This window comes from Hesperophylax consimilis, chromosome 13 (genome assembly GCF_061612785.1).
Source record: "Hesperophylax consimilis isolate HC1 chromosome 13, BYU_Hcon_1.0, whole genome shotgun sequence".
NCBI lineage: Eukaryota > Metazoa > Arthropoda > Insecta > Trichoptera > Limnephilidae > Hesperophylax > Hesperophylax consimilis.
In genome coordinates this window covers 22584409-22606790 of record NC_142848.1, presented here as the reverse complement: position 1 = coordinate 22606790, position 22382 = coordinate 22584409, and the positions used below count along the sequence as shown (strand labels likewise).

Below are 22382 nucleotides of genomic sequence, written 5' to 3'. Positions count from 1 at the left end.
CTTGTTGTAGATCGGTAGTAATTGGTATTGCGGGGGCTTGAGGTGATTGTGTGCTTGAGCCTTTCATTGAAAAATTGAGCTTTTATACTGACACAACTATTTATCCATATTCATACTGCGTGTGTACGGGCGCAAATACACATTAAAAGCATTTGGAAGGAGTTTTTTCCTTAAATAATTAATTTACCGGAATCAATGAATTATTTTAACCGTTTTTAGTTGAAAAACTCCACTCTTTTAACACATACTACAAGGTTTTGTTGCGAAATAGTCCGTCTTGTTGACCACAGTTTTATAAAAATTTCAATGCTTTAATATTTAAACAATATATTTTTAAAATAAGAAATATTACCATTATTCTCAGACTTTTTAAAATACGGTAGGACATCATCATAGCCCCACCCATGGTTCCCTGCTTGGAGCCAGCTATCATAGTCCTGTCGGTTTCCCCTGGCGTACATCATGTTGTTGAGAACGCTGGCGCCGCCCAGAACCCTGGACTTGGTGAGGAGGCACATGCCCCCAGGGCGGGAGAGGCAGCAGGAGTTGGAAGGGATGGAGAAGTGGCGCTGCCTGATGGGAGCGCATCGCGCGGGAGGGGTGGCAGGGACACAGTCATCCAGGACCTCTGTTGGTCCTGCTTCTACTAGGAGCACCTATATTTTCAAAATGTGCATTTATTTCTTTACACGTTTTTTTCTTTATTTTTTTAGCCATTTAACGGACCTCTACACAGCGACCAAATTCGTGTTTCTAATATTACGAATAAATCGAATATGATGCTCTGCCATGCTGCATCTAATCAAACTATGGTATTTTTAAAATTTACTTAAGGCGAAGCTTAATGCCAAATCACTATTTAGATTAATCTTTATAACGAATTGGTGTACATTATGAATACCAAAAATATGCTTTAGATAAATTGAAAGTTTTCCTATCGCTTCGCTTGAATAGAATACAAATACAAAATTAAATTACTCAATAAAAATATAAATGCAAACTACTTTTTTTTCAATAGAAATGTATGAACGCATAAAGGAAACAACTTAAAAAAAATACTGTATTATAGCTAAGATTATCTGTGACAGTTTAACTTGATTAACTTTTTTGCTTACTTATAAAATAATTTACAAAATAAATAAAAACCAGTTTTTTGCTTGAAATCAAATGTTTCTAGATTCCGTTTGCCAAGCGATTTTAATGCCTATTACTTACGATATAAGGTATACCAAGAATATACACATTTTTAGCTTGTAGCTTCCTCTTAACCTACGCTAAATATCCATCTAATCGGCGACCCTCCGAGCTCATCGGGACATATTCAGTACAAGATAGGTATTTAGCGAATATGATATCTGGGCGTTAATGCTAAAAGTCTTTGATTAAGTAATTTGATTAAGGTACCAGAAAGTACTTTAAAACGTCCTCCTAATGCTATAAGAACCACGACTGGTGCTATAGATTGATGTAATTATGGCCCATTGAATTTGGAGTCAGAATATTAATTCAAAGTTTTTACGGTTTATTAAGATCGCTTGCCAAAAACAAAATAATCTTACGTATCGAACAAAGTGTATATTTTGCAATTATTGAAACATATATAGAACAGAGACTCGGTGTCGCGAATATTTAAAAAAAACAAATAAATTTCTAAATGATCTGTATATTATACATCTACTTACTTTCCATGAAGAATTTTCTGACAGTCGATTAGCTAAAACGCACCCTGCCACCCCTCCACCGACAATAATAAAGTCGTATTCTATAGGACTATTGCAGCAAACCTTAACGCCTAACAAAATCACAAAAAACGCAAACTTCACAACGATACTCTTCCACATTATAAGATACACAAATAGCACTCGAAAAAAAGGGATAATACAAGAATGATGAATAAAAAATATCTGCTGGGTCTAAATGAGACGTTGGTTATAAATACCTTAATGAGAAGGAAATGGTTTAACATGAAATGCTAATGCAAGCGAAAAACATATCGGATTAAGGATTATACATTTTAAACGTGCTTATTTTTCAATAGTAATCAAAATAATCCAGCTCAATCAAAACCGAAATTAGTGCTGAAAATTATTGATTATTTAGCAAATCCGTGACATGTTTCTTTTATGAGTCAAATTACAGTTGATCGAGTTGCTGCTATTTGAACAAGCGATGTAAACAGGAGGATTACCTGGCAGTAATATTTTAATAACATATTTGAATGTTTTATCAAGTAAAGAAGTAGTTTTTTCTAGAAAACAAAAATGATTCATAAGCTGAACTTTCATAAATGGCGGTAATTCAGTTAATTCGGGGAACAATATATGCCAGTTATTTAATAATAAGATAAATTATTTGCTAGCACAATAAGGATATGAATAAATAATTTGGTCCGTACAAACTCAATTCATTGAAGAAAGACATATAAATATAATATTGAACCAGTGAATCAACCCAATGTTGTATTTGTATGCCTTTCTTAAGAATTGTGTTTGTATACGGACAAAACTCTTACGTATGCATGGGCGCAAATAAATAATTTGTCTTTATATTTTAAAACATTACTTGCAAAAAGCCTGTTTTCATAAAATAATTAAATTAACGCCATCTATGCAAGCGTAGATTATAGAACTAGTAGTTGTATGGTGTAAACTGACCAAAACGTTGGATTGAAGGAGGAAGAAGCCCAACACCACCAAAGCAACCAAATTTCAAGCATTAATTTTTTTGCGTACATTCTTCTACTGAAATATGCATTATAATATGCCGGTTAATTCTTAGTATATGGTAACGTAATTTTTAAGTTTATTAATTCAACGACTGTTTGGGATTGCGGATTTAAAAGAAAAAAAAACTGATTAACAGAATCTCCTTTCGCTTCCCACTGTCTTTAGCCTTATAACATACCCCAATTGCGGATGCCATAGTCTCACTGGCTCCAGACTGCGGTATTCATATATAAAATCAAAATAATATTCACGAAAATGCACGGCAGGAGAAGAAGTCAGTACAATTTACGGAGCGCCGTAATAAGGCGGCTGTCATCCGTCAAAGTGACAGATCCCATTCAAAGAAATGATATTCCGCGGCAGTTCTTCCAAATGATCTGACCCCCTCTCCTGAGTAACATATAATACGTATATGCTACGTCGAAATTATGCGCGCATAATATAGAATAATGTGTCTAAGACTTAAATCTGTTTTAGTTTTCAATTGATTAAATGAGAGTATATAACGAATTATCATGTGTTATCCCCATTATTATAATAATATCACGCTATTTTTCACGACTTTGCGCTAGTGCATTATTATTATGATTTTAATAATATTTCAATTGGGTTTGGACCGAATTAAAGAATTATTTTTTATAGATATGCACATATTATTAATCTGATAGTATTATTGTCCTAGCGTCTGGACGATGTAGGCCCTCTGATTGGTCAAATTAAAATTGTCTGTTTCGGGTAAATTCAGCTAACTTGAAAATTAAGACACGATTTCATACTAAAATAGGATCGTCTCATAATAATACGAGATTTCTTCAAAAGCATCGTTTCTGCTCATATAATTTTTGGATAATATCGAAGAAAATATGTTTTAGAAAGTTCATAATCCATTGGATTAATTACATTACAGTGAAAATTATCCACAGTTACGTGATTATGTTTGATGTTTATAAAAAAATCACGCGTTCTTTCAATATGGCCGATACGCACGACTATAGATGGCCGACAGAGCGCACCTCTGGCGGTATAAAAACAAACCAAATGCCTGGCGCGAATATTAAAATATGCGGCTCACAATACTTGACTACTTGACCATTAACAAGCGTTTAATAATAAGATTTCTTCTGGAAGCTTATCACTTTGTAATGGCATTTTTCATTATTATTTATATATTTTTTTGCTTATTCTTATTATCTGATTTTATATTGACAAGTTTTCTAATTTCTAAAATTTCAAAATTATTCATTTGCGATGCTTTATATCCTGAGTGAAGTATTTAAAGACCTGCATTTTTATCGAAAGTGTGATCATTATTCAAAAGATGATTTGCAAACTCAGATTCACTATTTCCATTTAGAGCGCTGAGATGTTGTTTAGTTCTGACTTCAAAGTTTCTATTGGTTCTATCTTTGTAAAAGAAATTACAATCATCCCAATTGAGTTTTTAAATTCCTGATTTTTTTTGTTTGATTTTTGGTATCTTTTTTATTAAGAATATGTTTTTTCATTGTTATTAGTGTAAAACGCCAGTTGAATAGTACCAGGATTGTTTTTGTATATAATTTTAGAAGTATCGTTATCCACAAACAGAATTCTACGCCATTGTTTATTTCTATCTTTAGAAATACCATTTGAAGAGAATATTTTTAATTTTTTTTATTTAGTATTTCAACTATCAATTTATTAGAATAACCGATATTAAATGCTATTTGTCTTATGAATAAATTGTTTTATGGTTATTTGTTTTTTTCAGGTCTTAAAATACTTTTAGAAATTAGGAAACATGTTAATATAAAAGCAGATATAATTAACAAGAATTTTTTTATAAACTCTGTTTTAAATATTTTCCCACTTAACTGGTCTTTCCCGTCTAACGATATTGTAATTCCTAATTCTTCCCTACCCCTCCCCCCTCCTTCCAGTTCTTCTTTCCGATTGCAATCTATATTTAATTTTTGACTTCGGTTTATACACAATAAAATGTAAACATTATATTTATTTATTTATTGGACAATTTTCATAACGCCGCTTTTGTGAAATATCACCTCTGGGGCGCAATGTTGTAATAATCTACCTTTATATATAGATTTTATGTAATCTCCTGATGAAGGTTTTTTTTTGTTGTTTGTTTTTGGGGTGTTATGCCGTGTGATCCTGAGATGTGCCCTGATCTGCCCTGATGATGGACACTGCAACGCTGTCCGAAACGTCGGCTAAAGAAGGAGTTAGCGCAACACGGCATAACACCCCAAAAACAAACAACAAAAATGCTTTTGGCCGTGAGAATCTAAAAACTTTCCTGATGAAGGTGTATATATAATCTAACTTTAAACTTTATTAGATACAGTAACAGTTGTAGGTAAAGAATTACCACCAGTTGGAGTAAAATTAACGCCTTTTAATTAAACCGATTGCTAATCTCATCGCACAATTACCCTCATTTTATTCATAAACACAGGTACAATTAATCACTATGTAATAATCTATTATTTCAGCCAACTTTGTTATAACTATCTTTAATTGTTGTGATAAACTATACGATATTGATTCAACTTATAGACACTGACGGTTGTAACACATATTTAAGCACTGCAAGTCTCCTATGAGCAAATTATATTAGGTACGATAACAGTTAATATCAGTTGTAGACATGTAGTCAATAATAGTGTTTCATTTGAAAAAATCCACCACAAATACATAAAATTTAATTTATTCAAATAACTGTCATTCTTATTATGCGTAAATTTAGCATGTTATTATTCATTAACTCCTTCCTGTTCCGTGTTTTAACAATATATACTCACCCTCTCTCTGTGAATGACCTAATATCTATCTATTAAATGTAACTGTTGTTAATATCACTTAAAATGGGCGAAGCCCAACCAAGTGCCGCCCGCAGGGCCTAGCAGAAAAAAACCCGCGGGGCGGGTTTTTAACTGCTAATTTAACAATTATTACGTCACCGGCCCCATCCAATGAACATTTTTGAAATTAAAAAGATTGTCCAAAATTTTTAATGTTACGCATTGCCATCTATTGGTTAAGTTATGAAACATATCGTTGGTTCGAAACTGGTACAATTTCTTCACCTGATCGAGAAATCCGATCAATATTTCCTTACAATTTTCCTCCATAGATGGCAGTGTAGAGTGTGATACGGTGAAGAAAAGTTGATTTCCGCATTAGTTTCAAATGGTTGATATAATATGTTTTTGGCAAACTCAGAGGTACGATATTTTTACTGATTTTCTTACTTAATTATTTAAAGCTCTCAAATACATTTCCACCATCACTTATGTAGCTTTGAAAATTGCACAATATACCAAAATTCAGGCAAATTGCAGACTTATTAAGTTTTTACGAAGACGATTGTTGAAACTCGAGCGAAACAGAATTGTAAATTAGTAGGTACATACGTAGGGTTATGTTAAATTTTCAATTTATGATACCAAGTCCAAATTTTGTTTAGGTGTGAGGTAAAAATGAAACCAAAAAAATGTGGTACGTAGGTGGCCACGTCTGCAGTGATCAGTGATATATCGAAATCTGATTATTTTGAACAATGTCTTCATTTATCAGGTAAAATACGCACCCTAAAACAAGATATCAGGCCACGAAGCCATTAAACGTAATTAAATGCATTGAGCACGTCTGCCATTCGTCATTCAACACGAACATTCCAGAGCATGAAATAAATATTAAAAAAAACTCCACAAAGAAAAAAAGAAAATTAACAAAAAGCGTTCGTCCAAAGTAATGTTGTGGAGATTAAATCAAATTGGGGCATTTTTACCCTATCCACTACTTTTTGGACATTTGGAGTAATTGGAAAATTTTAAAATATTAGGATTAGTAAAGAAGTTACCCAGATATCAAGTATCGTGAGAATAACTCCTTTTTACCTAGGGTAGTTTTAAAATTATCATTACTTTGTTTTGAATGATAAAAAAACACTTTCGCAAGGCGCGGAAATGAACAATCTGGAAGTGTGCCGCCTGTTGCATGCTTATCATGGGACTCTAATTTCTAACAGAGTGGATGACCTCTGTGGACGAATGGTTAAATCCTTGACTACGGATTAAAATAAAGTTTAGCTTTTTTATTTTATACTTATTTAGTATATATATGTATTATAAATTCATACTTTGTATATAAGTGAAGCATACGTGCGGTATGTTCCAGGAGGCAAAAATAGTATCGCCTTGGTTTAAAATGACTTGAAATAGAATAAACAGTGTTTGGTTAAACGCGACGCTCATTATAATCTTGCGAAAAGCGTATATTAATAAAATCATTAAATTAACGCCATTTATGAACACGTAGATTATAACAAGCGTCGCGTTTAACTTTGGTGACCACATCTGAATAGCTAGCTTCTCTCCAATTTTCCTTTAGCTAAACGCTTCCTCATTTCCTTCTGCCTCACAATCACTAATTTTTTAAATATTTATTTATTTATTTATTGGATGATTTGTATAGCGCCGCTTTTATTAAATATTACCTCAGGGGCGCTTTACAGTAATGCAGATATTACAAAAAAATATAAATATTACAAATTAAAATTGAAATTAAGTTAAATATAATGAAGTACAGAAACAGGTGACACGAAGATGGAGAATCTGCTGCAAGAATCCTAGGTGGTGAGGAAACTGGATCAGCTGCTGCAGCGAGAGAGTGCACCGCGTCCACCAACAGTGCCAGCACGAGGTTTGTCATCCGTCCAGGTATGTGTCTGCTGCTAATAGAGCGCTGACACAATGTCCTTATGGATTCCAGACCTTGGCAGCACCGCTGTGACATTCGACGAAGATAGAGGATGAAGAATCTGCAGCAAGAATCCTAGGTGGTGAGGAAACTGGACCAGTATAAAATAAAGTCGCCATCCGCATCTGTCTTTTTGTGCGCTTAGTTCGTCTAAACTAAGCACCGGATTTTTATATGATTTTTACTATCATTTAGAGAATTTCTTCCGGAAGGTTATATATAAAAAAATATATATATAAATATAATAGATGCATATTCATTATAGAAATTAGAGAAAAGTCGATGTTTTGTAATCAAGTTGTAAACAAAATATTTGTGGACGCTTACATTGCTAACCCTGGCTAAACCTTGTGAGATACATCAATATAACATTTTACAGAATTGTATATCTCATAAGAATAACCCCCAGCAACGCCTGGTACACTAGAAATGTCTTTATTATAAATACTAATAGTCTTTGGACTTAGATAATGATTATTTTTACTAACATAAATTTTAAATTCTCGAGAAATTACGACAATCTTTTTTCTATTTTCAAACGCATTTGCTAGACGCATACGTGTAAAAAGTCACATTCTATGAAAATGTAAACTTAGAAATTATCGTTATTTTTTACTTGTATGCCTTGTTAATTATGTAAACTTTTAATTTAAAGCTGTTATGGCACTACTTCCCAACTCAAACACGAGAATAAATTTCCAGTGTTATTAAAAACAAATAGCTCGTTTATAGACACATACATAAATATTTTTTAAATCAATTATTATTTGTAAATAATTTTATTTATTAAATTTAGTAAATAATAAAAAAAGGAAGTAAGTAAAGATGAAAATGTTTTAACTGCAAAGTTAACCATGTTACGCTATATTCCCCTTTTAAAGGAAGCACACGAGTGATGTGTGACTGTAAACAAAGCTACGCCGTAGATAGCGACGTAGCTTAGTGTCTACACGAACAACAATTATTATTATTATTATTTACGTTCAGTTAATAGGTAGGTATCCGCTTATCAGTTTTGCGCCATGGCAACAATAAATCTAGTCACCGCTTCCGGTGCGCCGCATTCGAAATTCGAAACTGACCGGAAGCCGAAATCCCCGTTCGGTTTTGACCGGACTACCTCTGGGGTAGATCGGTTTAGATAATGCATTACATTTCATATAGATGGCGCTAAATTGTTGGTCGAGGGTGAAGATTCCGGACTATCAATCCGACGGTCGCGGGTTTGAATCCCGACTTAGATTCATAGATGTTCGATTGAATCATATTTGGAGCAAAACTTTTGAAGGAAAAAGTGTGATGAGCGTCCAAAGTTTCACTAATAGTTTTCATGTTTTTTTCGTGTCTAATTCCAATATCACAGCAATGCTTTAAAAACGCGCGTCATTTCAATCGTGAATTAATTTGAAACGTTAAGTATTTTGGTCATGCTGTCTCAAATATATTTCATTAACACTTAACAAAATAAATAAGATTTCTCTCCATAGATGCAGCTGTTTCATAACGCCTTGACATAGCGATTTCCCGCTTAAAGCGCCCTCTGTCTCGCTTCCTGTCAATCTCCTGCCTCCTTCCGGCGTGAGAGTTATGGGGACTCCCCCCCTTCCCCGAATTTTCCATAGCTGTTGCGATTCCAACCCTCATATTATCTGTAACTCTGTAACTCCGTACATTGTTGCGATTCGAGCCCCCATATTGGATGCTGGGTGTCATATTTCACCGTTTTGTCGTAAACTTTGCCACTTGGCTGATGTATTATGAATGTTGTTTGTTGGAACTTCGGAATGTTTACAAAAACGTGTTTATGAGGTTTGGGATTATCGTGTTATATACTCCATGTTATATCTTTATATTTTCCAATAAGAGGTGTTATTTTGATATTCAATCGTAAAAGATCAGTGGTTTCGTTGCTTGTGTGGAACGTAACGCCATCTTGTTAAAAATAAACATTTTCCAGATCAATACCATCCCATTTCGGCCATAAAAAAATCATTAATCATCTCTCAATAGCGAAATCCATTCACCGTAACTGTTGCTCCAGCCTCTTTTTAAAAGTAAGGTCCAATGACTCCGCCCGACCATAAACCGCACCAAAAAGTCACACGTTGAGAATAGAGAGTCTTTTCAACAATAATTCTTGGTTTTTTAGAGTCTCAATGCGACAATTTTGGTTGTTGACGAAGCCACCGAGGTGGAAATTTTTTTTTTTTTTTTTTTTTAATTTGCCGGTAACCCGGGCGTTTATTGACATCAATATTTGTTTACAAATTATGTGCGCTACCCGACTCACTAGACAATATCTGTTCTGAGCCGGGTAAATCTGTTCTGAGCCGGGTATATCTGTTCTGGGCCTCATCACTCGAGATGATTTGCATTTGATTCACTCAAGTGCATTTTAATAATTTCAATGCGTTGTTGAAGCATGTTCGTTCCATTTTTATTAATGACTTAGTTTCTACTTATCAAATTTCAAAAAATTACAGCTTCAAAAGTAACGTCTACCGAAATAGCGGGCTATTCAAAATAACACCTCTTATTGGAAAACCCTGTATATGGTTACACGTTTTCATGCAGCTGCACTTATCCTGTTATAATAATATAGTGATTTTTATGAACACGTGTTCAAAAATCGCGATAAATCATTACTTTTTTACTAAAAGTTTATCATGAAGCCTATCAATTCATTCGTTTAAGGGTTTAAGGCATGCAGTCAAGAGAAATATGAAAATTTTTAAATAATAAAAATCATAGAATAGAATGAGAAAACATAGAATTTAGAAAACTTTTTAATAAATATTATTTGTGTTGCCGTTAAATTTGTCTTAGGAAGCCTTACATTGTTGCAGCTTCTCGTAGGATAGCCATGGACTGTACTATTAATACTAACACTTTTTAACATTTAATCTGGGAACATTTTATTTTTTACTTGCAAATAATTACTAGGGTATTATAGACCAAACGTCGCCACACACTTAGAATATTAAGTTGTTTAATATTATATTTCTCTGTAATAAAGAAATACATACTAATGCTGCGTTATCAGTAACATCATTATTTTGCGTACTAAACGTTTTTCAATAGGTAACATAATACTGGAAAATAGACATATTGCATCAGGAGTCAAACTCCTTATCATCCTTGTCAGACTACATCAAATGCCGATGAAAGTTTCAGGAAAAGAGTCAAACGATAGACTTATTAATAATGAAGAACGAATCGGCTGCATTCCAAGTATTTACACACACACTTGGAACATAGCAAAGCACTTCAGAGGAAAAAGCTCTTTGTACAAGTGTTCGTTGAAGCTTTTTAGAGAGAAGTGGTTCCAGCGCATTTCTAAAGAGAAAACTTAATAAGCTTACCGGAATGAAGTTACGAGTACGAGAGGAAAAAATATTAGTTCAATTACCAGTTAACGGTTGATTTTATAAACTGTTGGCATTATTGTTAATTGAGAATTTATCTACTTCAATAAATCATCAGTTTTTAAAAATGAAAATAACAAACTTTTTTTTTTTTTTTGTTATTTGTTTTTGGGGTATTATGCCGTGTTGCGCTAACTCCTTCTTTAGCCAACGTTTCGGACAGCATTGCAGTGTCCATCATCAGGGCAGATGTGTTAGATGTGTTATAACAAACTTTGTTTACCGGACTATTTCCAATAAAAAATATATTTTTTTTAAAATAAGAAAGACAAAATTTCCGGGTTACGAATAATCTGACTAATTTGAAAATCTCCTACCAACTAAGTGTTGCTTGTGTCATGATGGAGGACTTAATCAACCGAGGAATTGAACGCACGACGCCTGGGTGGGACCCAAACAACTCGATCTTGGCACACACTTCTTGCCTTTTGCACTTCTGATTCATTTGATCGTGCCATGTCTTTCTCGGGCGTCCCCGACTTCTGCTACCATTCGCATTTCGTTATATACACCCCTTTCTTCGCTCATTCACTCTAAATTCCCAAACCATCTAAGTGTCCCTTTCTTAATCTTACTCATTGGTTTTCACGAAACTATTCCGTCGAGTAGTAGCACAAAGCGGTAAATTACCCCATAATAAGAAATTAATGATGTTGAAAATATTGTAATTATCCCTGCTTCGTAAACGGCACAAAGACTTATGTCGGAAAAGCAAAGCCCGTTTCTTGAGTAATATTGAAAACAATATTTCCTCAAACCCTAAAAACTTCTGGAGCCACGTCAAATCTTCTAACGCATCCCAAGGTGTCCCAAAATGTATGTATTTTGGAGAGCTGAAAGCCAATAATGGAACGGAAATTGCAAATTTATTTTCAAAATATTTCAGTTCAGTTTTCAGTAAACCCTCCGATCCACTTACCCTTGATCCAACTGACGTCGGGAACCATACATCCAATATAAGCAATATTGAGGTGACACGAGAAATCGTCTTAAAATACCTTAAGGAAATTGATATTCGGAAAGGTGCCGGTCCTGACGAAATACCTTCAATCTTTATCAAACAATGTGCACACAATCTAGCCTTACCCCTTTCTTTAATTTTCAATCGTTCCCTAACCGATTGCACTGTCCCTGTTATATGGAAATCTGCTTATGTGTCTCCTATTTTCAAAAATGGCAAAAAAACAGACGTTAAAAACTACAGGCCAATCTCCAAACTTTGTATATTTAACAAAATTTTTGAAAAAATAGTCTATGACCAACTATATTCTGCTCTTAAGCCCAGCCTGAATACGACCCAACACGGTTTCATTAGTGGTAAATCTACAACCACAAATCTTTTAACCTTCACAGAGTACCTGCAGGATAATTTGGATAACAGAATACAAGTGGACACTGTCTATACCGACTATAGTAAGGCGTTTGACAAGGTCGATCATTCAACCTTGTTGAACAAGCTTTTAAAGATTGGTATTCACGGCAATCTTTATCGTTGGCTCTCTTCTTATATCTCCAACCGTAGTCAAATAGTAGTGGTTGCTGGATTTAAATCCGACTCTGTTGCTGTAACATCGGGAGTTCCTCAAGGCAGCCTGTTAGGACCGTTACTATTTAATATCTATATCAATGATATTGGTCACTGCTTTTTACACTCGCAGACCATCCTATATGCAGATGACATGAAAATCTTCTCACCTATAAAATCAATCGAAGACTGTCACAAGCTGCAAAAGGATTTACAACGTTTAAACGCGTATGTTAATGCCCATTGTCTGGAATTAAATATATCCAAATGCTTCATCGTACGCTTTACTAGAAACAAAAACATATTTATACACGAATACTCAATTAATCATCAGTCTTTATCTACCAAATCAGAAATTAAGGACCTTGGGGTTATACTTGATAGTAAACTGAATTTCAATAAACATATTGACCACGTAGTCACTAACGCATCTTCTATGCTGGGTTTCATAATCCGTTCCTGTAAACAATTCAAAGACATTGCTACTTTCAAAACACTGTATTTCTCATACGCTCGTAGTATCCTTGAATACGCATCACAAGTGTGGAACCCAGGCTATGCAATACATAAAAATAGAATTGAAAGTGTTCAAAATAGATTTTTAAGGTACCTTAATTTCCGCTCTTTTCGATCTCATATCAGTAATGAAGACTCTGCAAAGTTCTTCAATATACAGACGTTAACTTTCCGAAGAAATGTAGCAGATTTGGTAATGTTATTCAAAATTACACACAATTTAATCGATAGTCCTGATCTTCTTCAACGCCTATTATTCCATGTTCCCAATCGCAACATCGGACAGTCGCTTACTTTTAATCTCCCTCATTGTAAGACAAATTCCAAACAAAACTCATTTATCTACAGATCCACACACTTTTTTAACTTAAATTATAACCATATTGACATATTTAACTCGACTTTACGCGACATAAAACAAAAACTCAATAATCAACAAAACTCAAACTAGTTCAATTCCTATATATTCCCGTCCTTTGCCTCTTAATCCTTATCCTATATTTCCCCCTCCTCCCCCCACCCTCCTTTATTTTAATATTTTTAATATTTCCTAACTAAACAAGAAATTAATTTAAGAGAACATCTCTATGCCATTGTACACCATTGTAACACCATTAACTATTCATCAGTGGAAAGTTCATAATGGGCATAATTAATAATATTATTATTGTATCATTATATAATTACAGATTTGCTGTCAACTTTTCCAAATAAATAAATAAATAAATAAATAAATAAATAAATAAATTGCTTTTTCGATAACCATTACGGTCCGTGATAACTGGAAATTAATGGATTTAGAAAGGAAGTTAATAAATAATATAACATACCTAGATATATGATATCTACTAACGCTTTATCCTGAACACTATGTGCATGAACTCCTTTATATGCTTCAGTCCCATTGAAAGAAAATATAACAGGTTGTACTCGAGATTTATTTACTCGAGGCTGATTATTAGATTTATACAGAGGGTCCGGGAGGTAAAGTCCCCACACTTCGGGAGATGATTCTACATGATAGTACAAGTAAAAAAACCCTTTTTCCAAATTCCAACGTTTTAAGGTGGTTTTTAGGTAAAAAAAGTTGAATTGTTTGTATGGGAAACATTGCCTGGGGCAAGGTCAATAAAAATATATTGCCTCACTGCTCAAAAAACCTTAATTAATACCAAAACCCTCAGAAACAATATTAAAAAAATTTCAGCGCTGATAATTTAAGAATTGTATTAAAAATATAGCGCTAACTTTCCTTTACAAGAACATGATGTATTGACCACTTTACAAAATATTCGCAATACTAGAACAAGACATACACACCAAAAGCTACAAATACCTCAAATAAACACACCCATAAGACGAAAACCCTATAGATACCGGTGTATAAAATATTTGAACTTACAGAATACAAAAAAAATTATTATGTGGAAGTGGTTGCAATCCTCATAAGTTATAATTTTGTCACCTTACTTATAAAATTAATGTATTTTGTTAAAACTGTGTAGAAGTCGATTATATATTTTAATTTACCACATAATATACCCCAAGTGGAGCCGCCAATTCCACTAGATCTGGACATACAGGAGCAGTTGAGACTCTTGAGCGGCATTCTCATTAAAAAATCGGAAGAATATCATTCGTCATCGTGTGAGGATCGGTAAAGTGCTACATCCACTCTATTCTATTGTGTTGAACGGAACCTTGGACGCAATGTCCTCAAAATTGAAGGACACGTGGACCTTTAGAAGAGTGCTTCAAGATGTTTGGTGTAACTAGAGCAGTGATGAGCAACATTTTTAACCGGAGGGCAAATTTGTTTATTATCATCTTATTCGTGGGCCGCAGGGGATGGGGTACGTGGGCTTGACGTGGTTAACTTTGCAGACATTGGTGTGTATATATTGAGAAAATTTAACTGGAAGACAAAGCTTTATCCTGGTTCCAGAGTTACTTGAAAAATAGAAAACAATACGTTAAACAAAATAATTCACTAAGTACACCCTTGTCTTCTAAATGTGGAATTCCACAAGGCACAGTAATTGGGCCTATACTTTTCCTTATATATGTCAATGACATATTCACTCTCCCTCTTAATGGAAGTGTCATCTCATATGCGGATGACACAGTCATCATAATCGAAGGAATAACATGGGCAGAACTAAATAAAGCTGCGAATGCTGACATCAACAAATTGAAGGAATGGTTGTTATGATAATATACAACGCCCAATGTTATGATAATAGGCTGGGTTACGTGTTAGGTTTTTAAGTACATTATTGACTGTTATGTTGATTGAAGAGTGGGTCGCCGAGTTTGAATTTGTTGGTTTTAAAAAGACCAAACGCGCCAGAGACCCTTCTAGTGGTTACACTGGAAAAGAACCCGCCAAACCGACCAACCGACGGTAGAGCATAATCCTCCATACAGGGCGGGGGAAATATATCCCATCTACGAAATGTTTGAAAGGGAGTTGCAAGGTTATAAAATGAAAGTATTCTGGTTAAACTTTGGACTGACCGTAACAAGGTATATTTAGATAAATTTCACAGAGATATACAAAAAAGTGAAAACTTACCCCCGACGACCAGAACGTAGAATCTATCTACACTGTCTAAAATTATGTGACGTATATACTTATGAGGAACGAACGCTGTATGCCGCGAGTGGCGGACTAGTTGAATCAGTCAAGTAGGAAGTAGACGACGGCATCAGATGTGACTGGCATCGGCCCAGTGAGTACCAACCAAGTAGGAAGTAGACGACGGCATCAGATGTGACTGGCATCGGCCCAGTGAGTACCAGCCAAGTAGAAAGAAGTCGAAAGCATCAGGATGTGACTGGCCAACGGCCCATTGAGGACCAGCCATGTGCCGGTTTCACGGATAACCCGTAAGTTGCCCTTCCATGAGGCGAGGAAGAACTTTAAAAATGCTCCGAATCAAAATGCTCACGGCGATAACAGTCCATTGGCAGAAATAACCACCGATAACTTGGATAATCTCTGATTACCTCCACGGCCGCACATGACAAAATACATTTTCATTATCCACGCCACGCGTGGCGAATTCCACTCGCGGGAAATATTATTAAACTTCTAAACTTGAAGCACAAACCGAACATTTCGGTAATAATCACAAATCCATGAAATATATTTCGATCAGATCATCAGGCCCCCAGAAATAATAATTGACCCCCCCGACCGAACGCGCACACTCTCCTCTGTCCGGCCGGGAAGTGACGCCATCTTCAATTTTAGTCACTTCCTGTTATTGCCAGAGCGTAAACAATAGACAAGACAAATCACAGATTTGACAGGTTCTTACTTACTGCCAAGTAAGAAAAATAATCCTTTATTATTTACATTACATGGTTTGATGATAACTTACTTAGGACGGGTTGTTTCGGAGAATCTGAACAATTCATCAAATTTCAACGTTCATTTTCAAGTTCTGTGAAAGATTTTTTCAAGTTTTGTTTTTATTTCAGTTTTCTCAAGCAACTAGCCTACAATGATATAAAAACAGAACTTGAATAAGTCTTTCACAGAACCCGATAATGAACGTTGAAATTTGATGAATTGTTCAAATTCTCCGAAACAACCCGTCCTTGGTCTTAATGTAGAAAAAAAATCATATATACCTTTTTATCTTAATGATCCTGTCACAGATTCCAATATAAGCGAGATAGTGCACAGTCGTTCGTGTAAAGGAGGAGAATGTAACGATAATAATTGTAAAATCCTGAAGAAAACCCCAGATGTCAAATATCTAGGGATCACTATAGAAAGTAACATGAAATTTAAGAAAAACATCAAAAACTGTGTAAAAAAAATTAGAAAACTTACTTACATTTTTATACAATTAAGAAATATCCTAAATCTTTCAAATATTAAAATGGTTTACTTTGCTCTTGTACAGTCAGTGTTGCAGTACGGAAAAATCGCATGGAGAGGTATCTATAAGAATAATCTGTATTCGATAGTAACCACACAAAAATGATAATCAAACTTATTATTAAAAAACAAGAATTTTTCCAACCAACGAACTTTAAAAAAATTTAATGTTCTACCGATTTCAAAACTATTTCAAAGAAATGCTATTTTAAAAGTTTTTAAAGATTCTGAAAAGTCCTCAACGCGAAGTATAAGACCTACAACATCTGGGAACATGTATGTACCTAGATGCAACACGACAGCTGCACAACACTATCATGAATATATAGGCCCAAAGATATTTAATGAATTACCGGATACAATAAAAAAGTGAGAAAAATTATTTTAAATTTAAAAAAAAACTTTCGTTGTATTTTTAGAGAGAAGATTGACTTACTTTTATGGATGATTTTCAGATTTATTCTGTTGCTTATTTCTGTTGCTTATATTGTTGCTCATATTTTTGTTGATTTTTCGTTGATTTTTGTTGATATTCTGTTTTATAATTATATGTTATTTTCTTATTGTACAATATTTTGTAGAATTTTACAGTATTTTTGAAAATATTCTTTTTCCATTTTTGCAACTTTACATATTATTAGGGGAGCTAGTTTATGTGATATATATATATATATATAAGCACATAAACTAGCTCCCCAGTTTGACCCGAGAATATTTCTCTACAAATTGGGTAAACAAAAAAAAAGTGATGTCTGATATGAAATGTAATATATTTTTATCTCTTGTGAATATTTAATTTTTTTCTAAATAAATAAATAAAATGTATACTCGTGCATATAAATGTATTTATCATATAATTTAATTAATATATGAAACTGCTTACTGCGGTTTAAAGATAATGAATCCGCCTTGATTTCACCGCTTGTCCGATATTTTTAGGTTTTATAAATTTGGCACAATATAGCAAGCGACAGCTCAAAACGTTTTGGCAAACATGCCATAATATGCCAAAAATCACTCGTGTGGATAAAACAATTATAGAACGTATAAACAAAGCACCGAAAGTTTTATATTCTCCAAGGTTAAAAAAAATAATTTTCGTGATATATTTAAGAACATATAAAAATATGGGCGGCTGATCAAAAATTGACAGACAAAAGTTTGTTGCGAAATCCATTTTGTATTTTGTAATACAGATTTAGAGAGCGTAAAATATTTGATCCAACTACCCCGAAATCAGAACGATCGCAATTATGTAAGAAATATCAATCCTCTCTTCTGTTATTTATATGTTTTCAGAAACATAATGTGCAACTTATAAAATGGAACCTATGCAAAATATCAATGTGCCTTGACTCAAGTTTTCCGCTAAGTCATTTTACAAAACAGAACGTATATTTTATAGTACTTATATTTAATTTACCCAGGACATAAGAACGTGAGAAAAGTCTCGGGGCTTAAATGGGTTCGCGGGCCGCATGTTGCTCATCACTGAATGCGTTACCAAGGTACCTACGTAAGATGGGTAGCGTAAAGATCAGACCAGTTAGTATCCTAATGGAAAGGTTCTCACTCAGGTGTCACGGAGGTCAATCCTCTGTTAGCTAAACCATCCATCATTGCGCCAGCAACGTTTTCCGCTTAAGATGATGATAGTATGAGTAATTCAAATATTGTCTGCTCATTCGTAACTCGGGAATGTTTCCCACTGTTAAAAAATAATTAATTTGATTTGATAATCATTTTTTTTAATTTTAATACCGTCCAACAGTACTCGTCGCCCGGGACAATGTGACTATTTATTTATTTGTTTTATAATTTTTTAATACTGTTGAAAATAATGTGACCTTACTCGAGAACCCCGTTCTAAGGTCACATTGTACAAATGTACATGGTTATTTGTTTGATATCCCGATTCGGGTGTGTTCGCATGTTGTAAATTAAATTAAATTCACAGAAAACTTATTTATCCCAAAAGCAAACAAAATTATATTTCAAAAAGGACCACACTACATGACCATTAAAGTACATATATATCAACCTTCCACGTAGCATCAAACAAATAACCGACACACTTAAATTTAAATCATCACTAAAAACATTTCTCTTAAACAAATGTCACTACACCTTAAAAAAATACCTTACATAAATTTAATACCTCTGATTTTTTTTTATTTACATACATTTGTTAACATGTAATTGTTGCGTTATGTAATATAATGTGTATTTGTTTCGGTTAGCTGGAAGAAATAGGATGTAACCTATAAGCTATACCTTTTGTACTCTGTATTTTTGTGCAGTAAATATTTTTTTTTGAAATTTTAATTTGTAAGTCTGAAGAGACGTTTTAATTAATTTATTTTCATTTGAGTACCGCACAAGAGTCCCAGCTGCTCACTACCGTTTGAATTCAGTGAGACTATGGCATCTCCAATAGCGGTATGTTTTGAGGCTGAAGGAACAGGGGCATGGGAAGGATATGAGGAAGGGGAAGATGGGGAAGTATCTGACTGTTCAGATCTAGTCACCAAACACACTTAAAGCCATTTCAAGCAAAGTTTCGATTCTGAATGCTAGCCTTTCATCAGGACGACAATGAAAGTGTCTACTGCTCTGGAACGTGCCTCAAATATAGTATTTATTATTTGTATTGAATAAATTGTGCAATAACTCAAATTAATCAATAATATTAATTTGAGCATGCCGAGATTTAATCCCGCGACCTCCTGATTCGTAGCCAAGAATCGAAAAGATTCAACTAAGGAAGTCGAAGACTATGGAGGAGAAGTAGAAGGGGAAGAGGAATGTGGGGAACTAGCGTTACGTGTTAATTAAATAAATTTGTTTGGCTTAGTCATAATATTTCTCTACCCATATCATTCCTCTTTTGGCTTTCTTCAGCCCTACATTCTTCAAATAGGGGATGCCTTAGTCATACTGGCTCCGGGCAGCTGAAAATTTTTGCCGTATCGAGCAAAACACGTACGATAAATTGTGTGAAAAAGTTTCTGATTTTCACCCAAAACCAGTTAATAATTATGTTTCTGATTTTCATCCACAAAAGTTAATAATTAAATGCTCTTCTCATACTCTAGTTAGTAATTATGTGTTGGGTAATTTTGAACCATCTCCTTTCTTTTTTCCTTCCCTGCCTGGAATTGGCTTTATAAACTTCCAGAAAATGGAAACCCTAGTGGGCGTTTTCCACAATGCATTATTTCAAATAGATTCTAATACCAAAACTATATTGCAACCTATTTGCTTTTGTTTTGCTTTACACTGTCATTATTTTGATACTCACAGTTACATACAGATAGTTGCCACTAAAGAATAAATAATGTTTTAAGACGGCATTAAAGCGTTAAACATAACCATAGATCACAATATGAAAGCAACGGTCATTTGTCTTTGCCATTGCCGTCGACAAATCCTAAATGATACGCGAAACTCTTTTTAGTTTTTATATGGAGAAAACTAGTTTTTAATGTACAAAACGTATTTGAAAACTTTATTCCTTCAAGAAATGCACACAAAGGCATTATTGAGCAGTTTAAACGAGCAGAGACAAAACGAGCAGTTTATAAAAAGGTTTTGGTTTACCCACAAGTCTCTCTCTCTTTGACAACGGGAAAATGAAATATTCCGCTTATAACAACCAAATTTAACTAAAAATCAATAACTGGAAAACCACACAGAACTTTATTAGACCAGAAGATTCTTAGCATTCCAAGAAAATTCTGTTTTCTTACTGCACTATTTTGCTTCACAATACAGTCCAACTGTTTCTGAATACTTTAAATCCAGTATGCTCCGGGTACACTGAATACAAGGAATGTACTATTTCATTATGAAGTATCCACCAGAGTCTAAAGTTTCCCTTATCGAGTTATGCTCTTATTTTTCCGCCCCTGTCCTGAGCCTTTGCAGTTCTCGTTTTTCTTTGAAGAACGAAAGGAAAGAAAGCTGCGAAATGAAATTACTGAAGCTCGCCGTGCAGAAACGAATAAAAACACAGTTTTAAATAAACCATATCAATTTTGAATTTCAAAAATTTGCGGATACGGTTTCTATAGGTATGGAGAGACAAATTAATGACTAGGGGAACGTTTTGTAATAAACAATTAATTATTCACGCAAATATGAGAGAATCATTTTATGATTGAATACCACACAAGAGTTCCAGCTGTCCGTAGTCAGTGGGAGGATCATATCCTCAAATGTGGAATATTGTGATATTGGCAAGAGTGAGAAGGGTAAAAAGATTGAGCGGATGAAGGTTAAGAAATATGGCAGTCGTGTGCACGGTTAACGGAAAGAAACCGAGCGGAAAAGAGCAACACAACACATTTGATGTCACTCTTTTGTAAGGTTCTATGCATGTTGAATCAACCACAGCCTTCGCCTACCTCCTTAATTTATTCTCTAAGAAATCTCTCCGTACAGCTACTTTTTAAGCGGGTATAAACTACACTCAAATTTTATTTACGTAATGATACATTATAAGCTAAGCTTTCAATCTTTTCTTGTTATTAGGAATATCAAAACATTTCGATAAATCAATCACTTGAAAAAAGTTTATTGAAGAAAAAATATTCTCTCCCTCAATGAGATGACACCAGCAAAAATGTCTGGTATTCCCCCATAAGGGTGGTCAAAGATGTTGGCGTCTCGCCCTCCGGTGAAGACGTCTATATTCGACGCTAATTATTTCCCAAGAATAAGGAACCTCAGTGAAAAATATTGCGGATAAAAAAATATATTCTTTTAGATCAACGATCTCTGATTCTGAACATACAAGTTTCATTACAAAATACAGTTTTATCACATATGTACCTAGACTTAAAATTAATACATCGTCGTTTGAAAACGATTGAAACCATAAGAGACTTAAACGCCCTGTGATTGGTCGGCGCGACGGGGTATGGAAAACTCTAGTAGCTACCTCAGAAAAAAAATTAAGTAAGTTTTCCCATGAGATACTTGTAATATTATTGCTGTTTTTGAATATCTTCATAATTATCATTATTAATTGAAGAATAATACTAGTAGGTAGATATATTGCTAAACAAACTCCTCAGTTTATTACTACTTTGCTTTCTAAGGCACCACCTTTTCTTGCAGAAATAAACAAATATCTACATTCTTGCCAGTTGCAGCATATTGTATTCTTTTAGTTTTAAAAATAATACATGTCATTAGAGAAAAGTAGTATCAACCTTTCAGCTTCAAATATGCTAAGGAATCGCTGGTTAGAGTGTTGGTCTGATACGTCCTGTTAAATCCTTTGAATATAACTATAGAACATCCGCAGAAATAAACACAGATTTTTTTATGTTCAAATTGACTGCGACCAAAAAAAAACCTTTGGAGTTTCTGCAACTGCTTATATTGGATACTTTCAGCATTTTACGAGTAGACTCGTTGCGTTTATTAGTCGCTGATATTTTTTCTTTTTCAAATAAATTAGTTATCGGGGTGCATTAAGTGGAGCTTCGAGCACTAATGTGAAAACCAGTTTGACATCGAAACTCATGCAG

At 34.2% G+C, this 22382-nt stretch overlaps 1 protein-coding gene across 1 annotated transcript in view; it reads right to left on the bottom strand.

The window, feature by feature from the left end:
• Positions 1-22382, bottom strand: part of LOC149418608 (glucose dehydrogenase [FAD, quinone]-like) — a 42449-nt gene that overhangs the window by 2280 nt on the left and 17787 nt on the right. The window contains exons 3-4 of the mRNA XM_089639130.1: positions 1683-1792; positions 353-656 (exon numbers count right to left, since the gene is read on the bottom strand). Of these exons, the coding sequence (XP_089495256.1) occupies positions 353-656; positions 1683-1792 (414 nt within the window). The remainder of the gene's footprint in view (positions 1-352; positions 657-1682; positions 1793-22382) is intronic.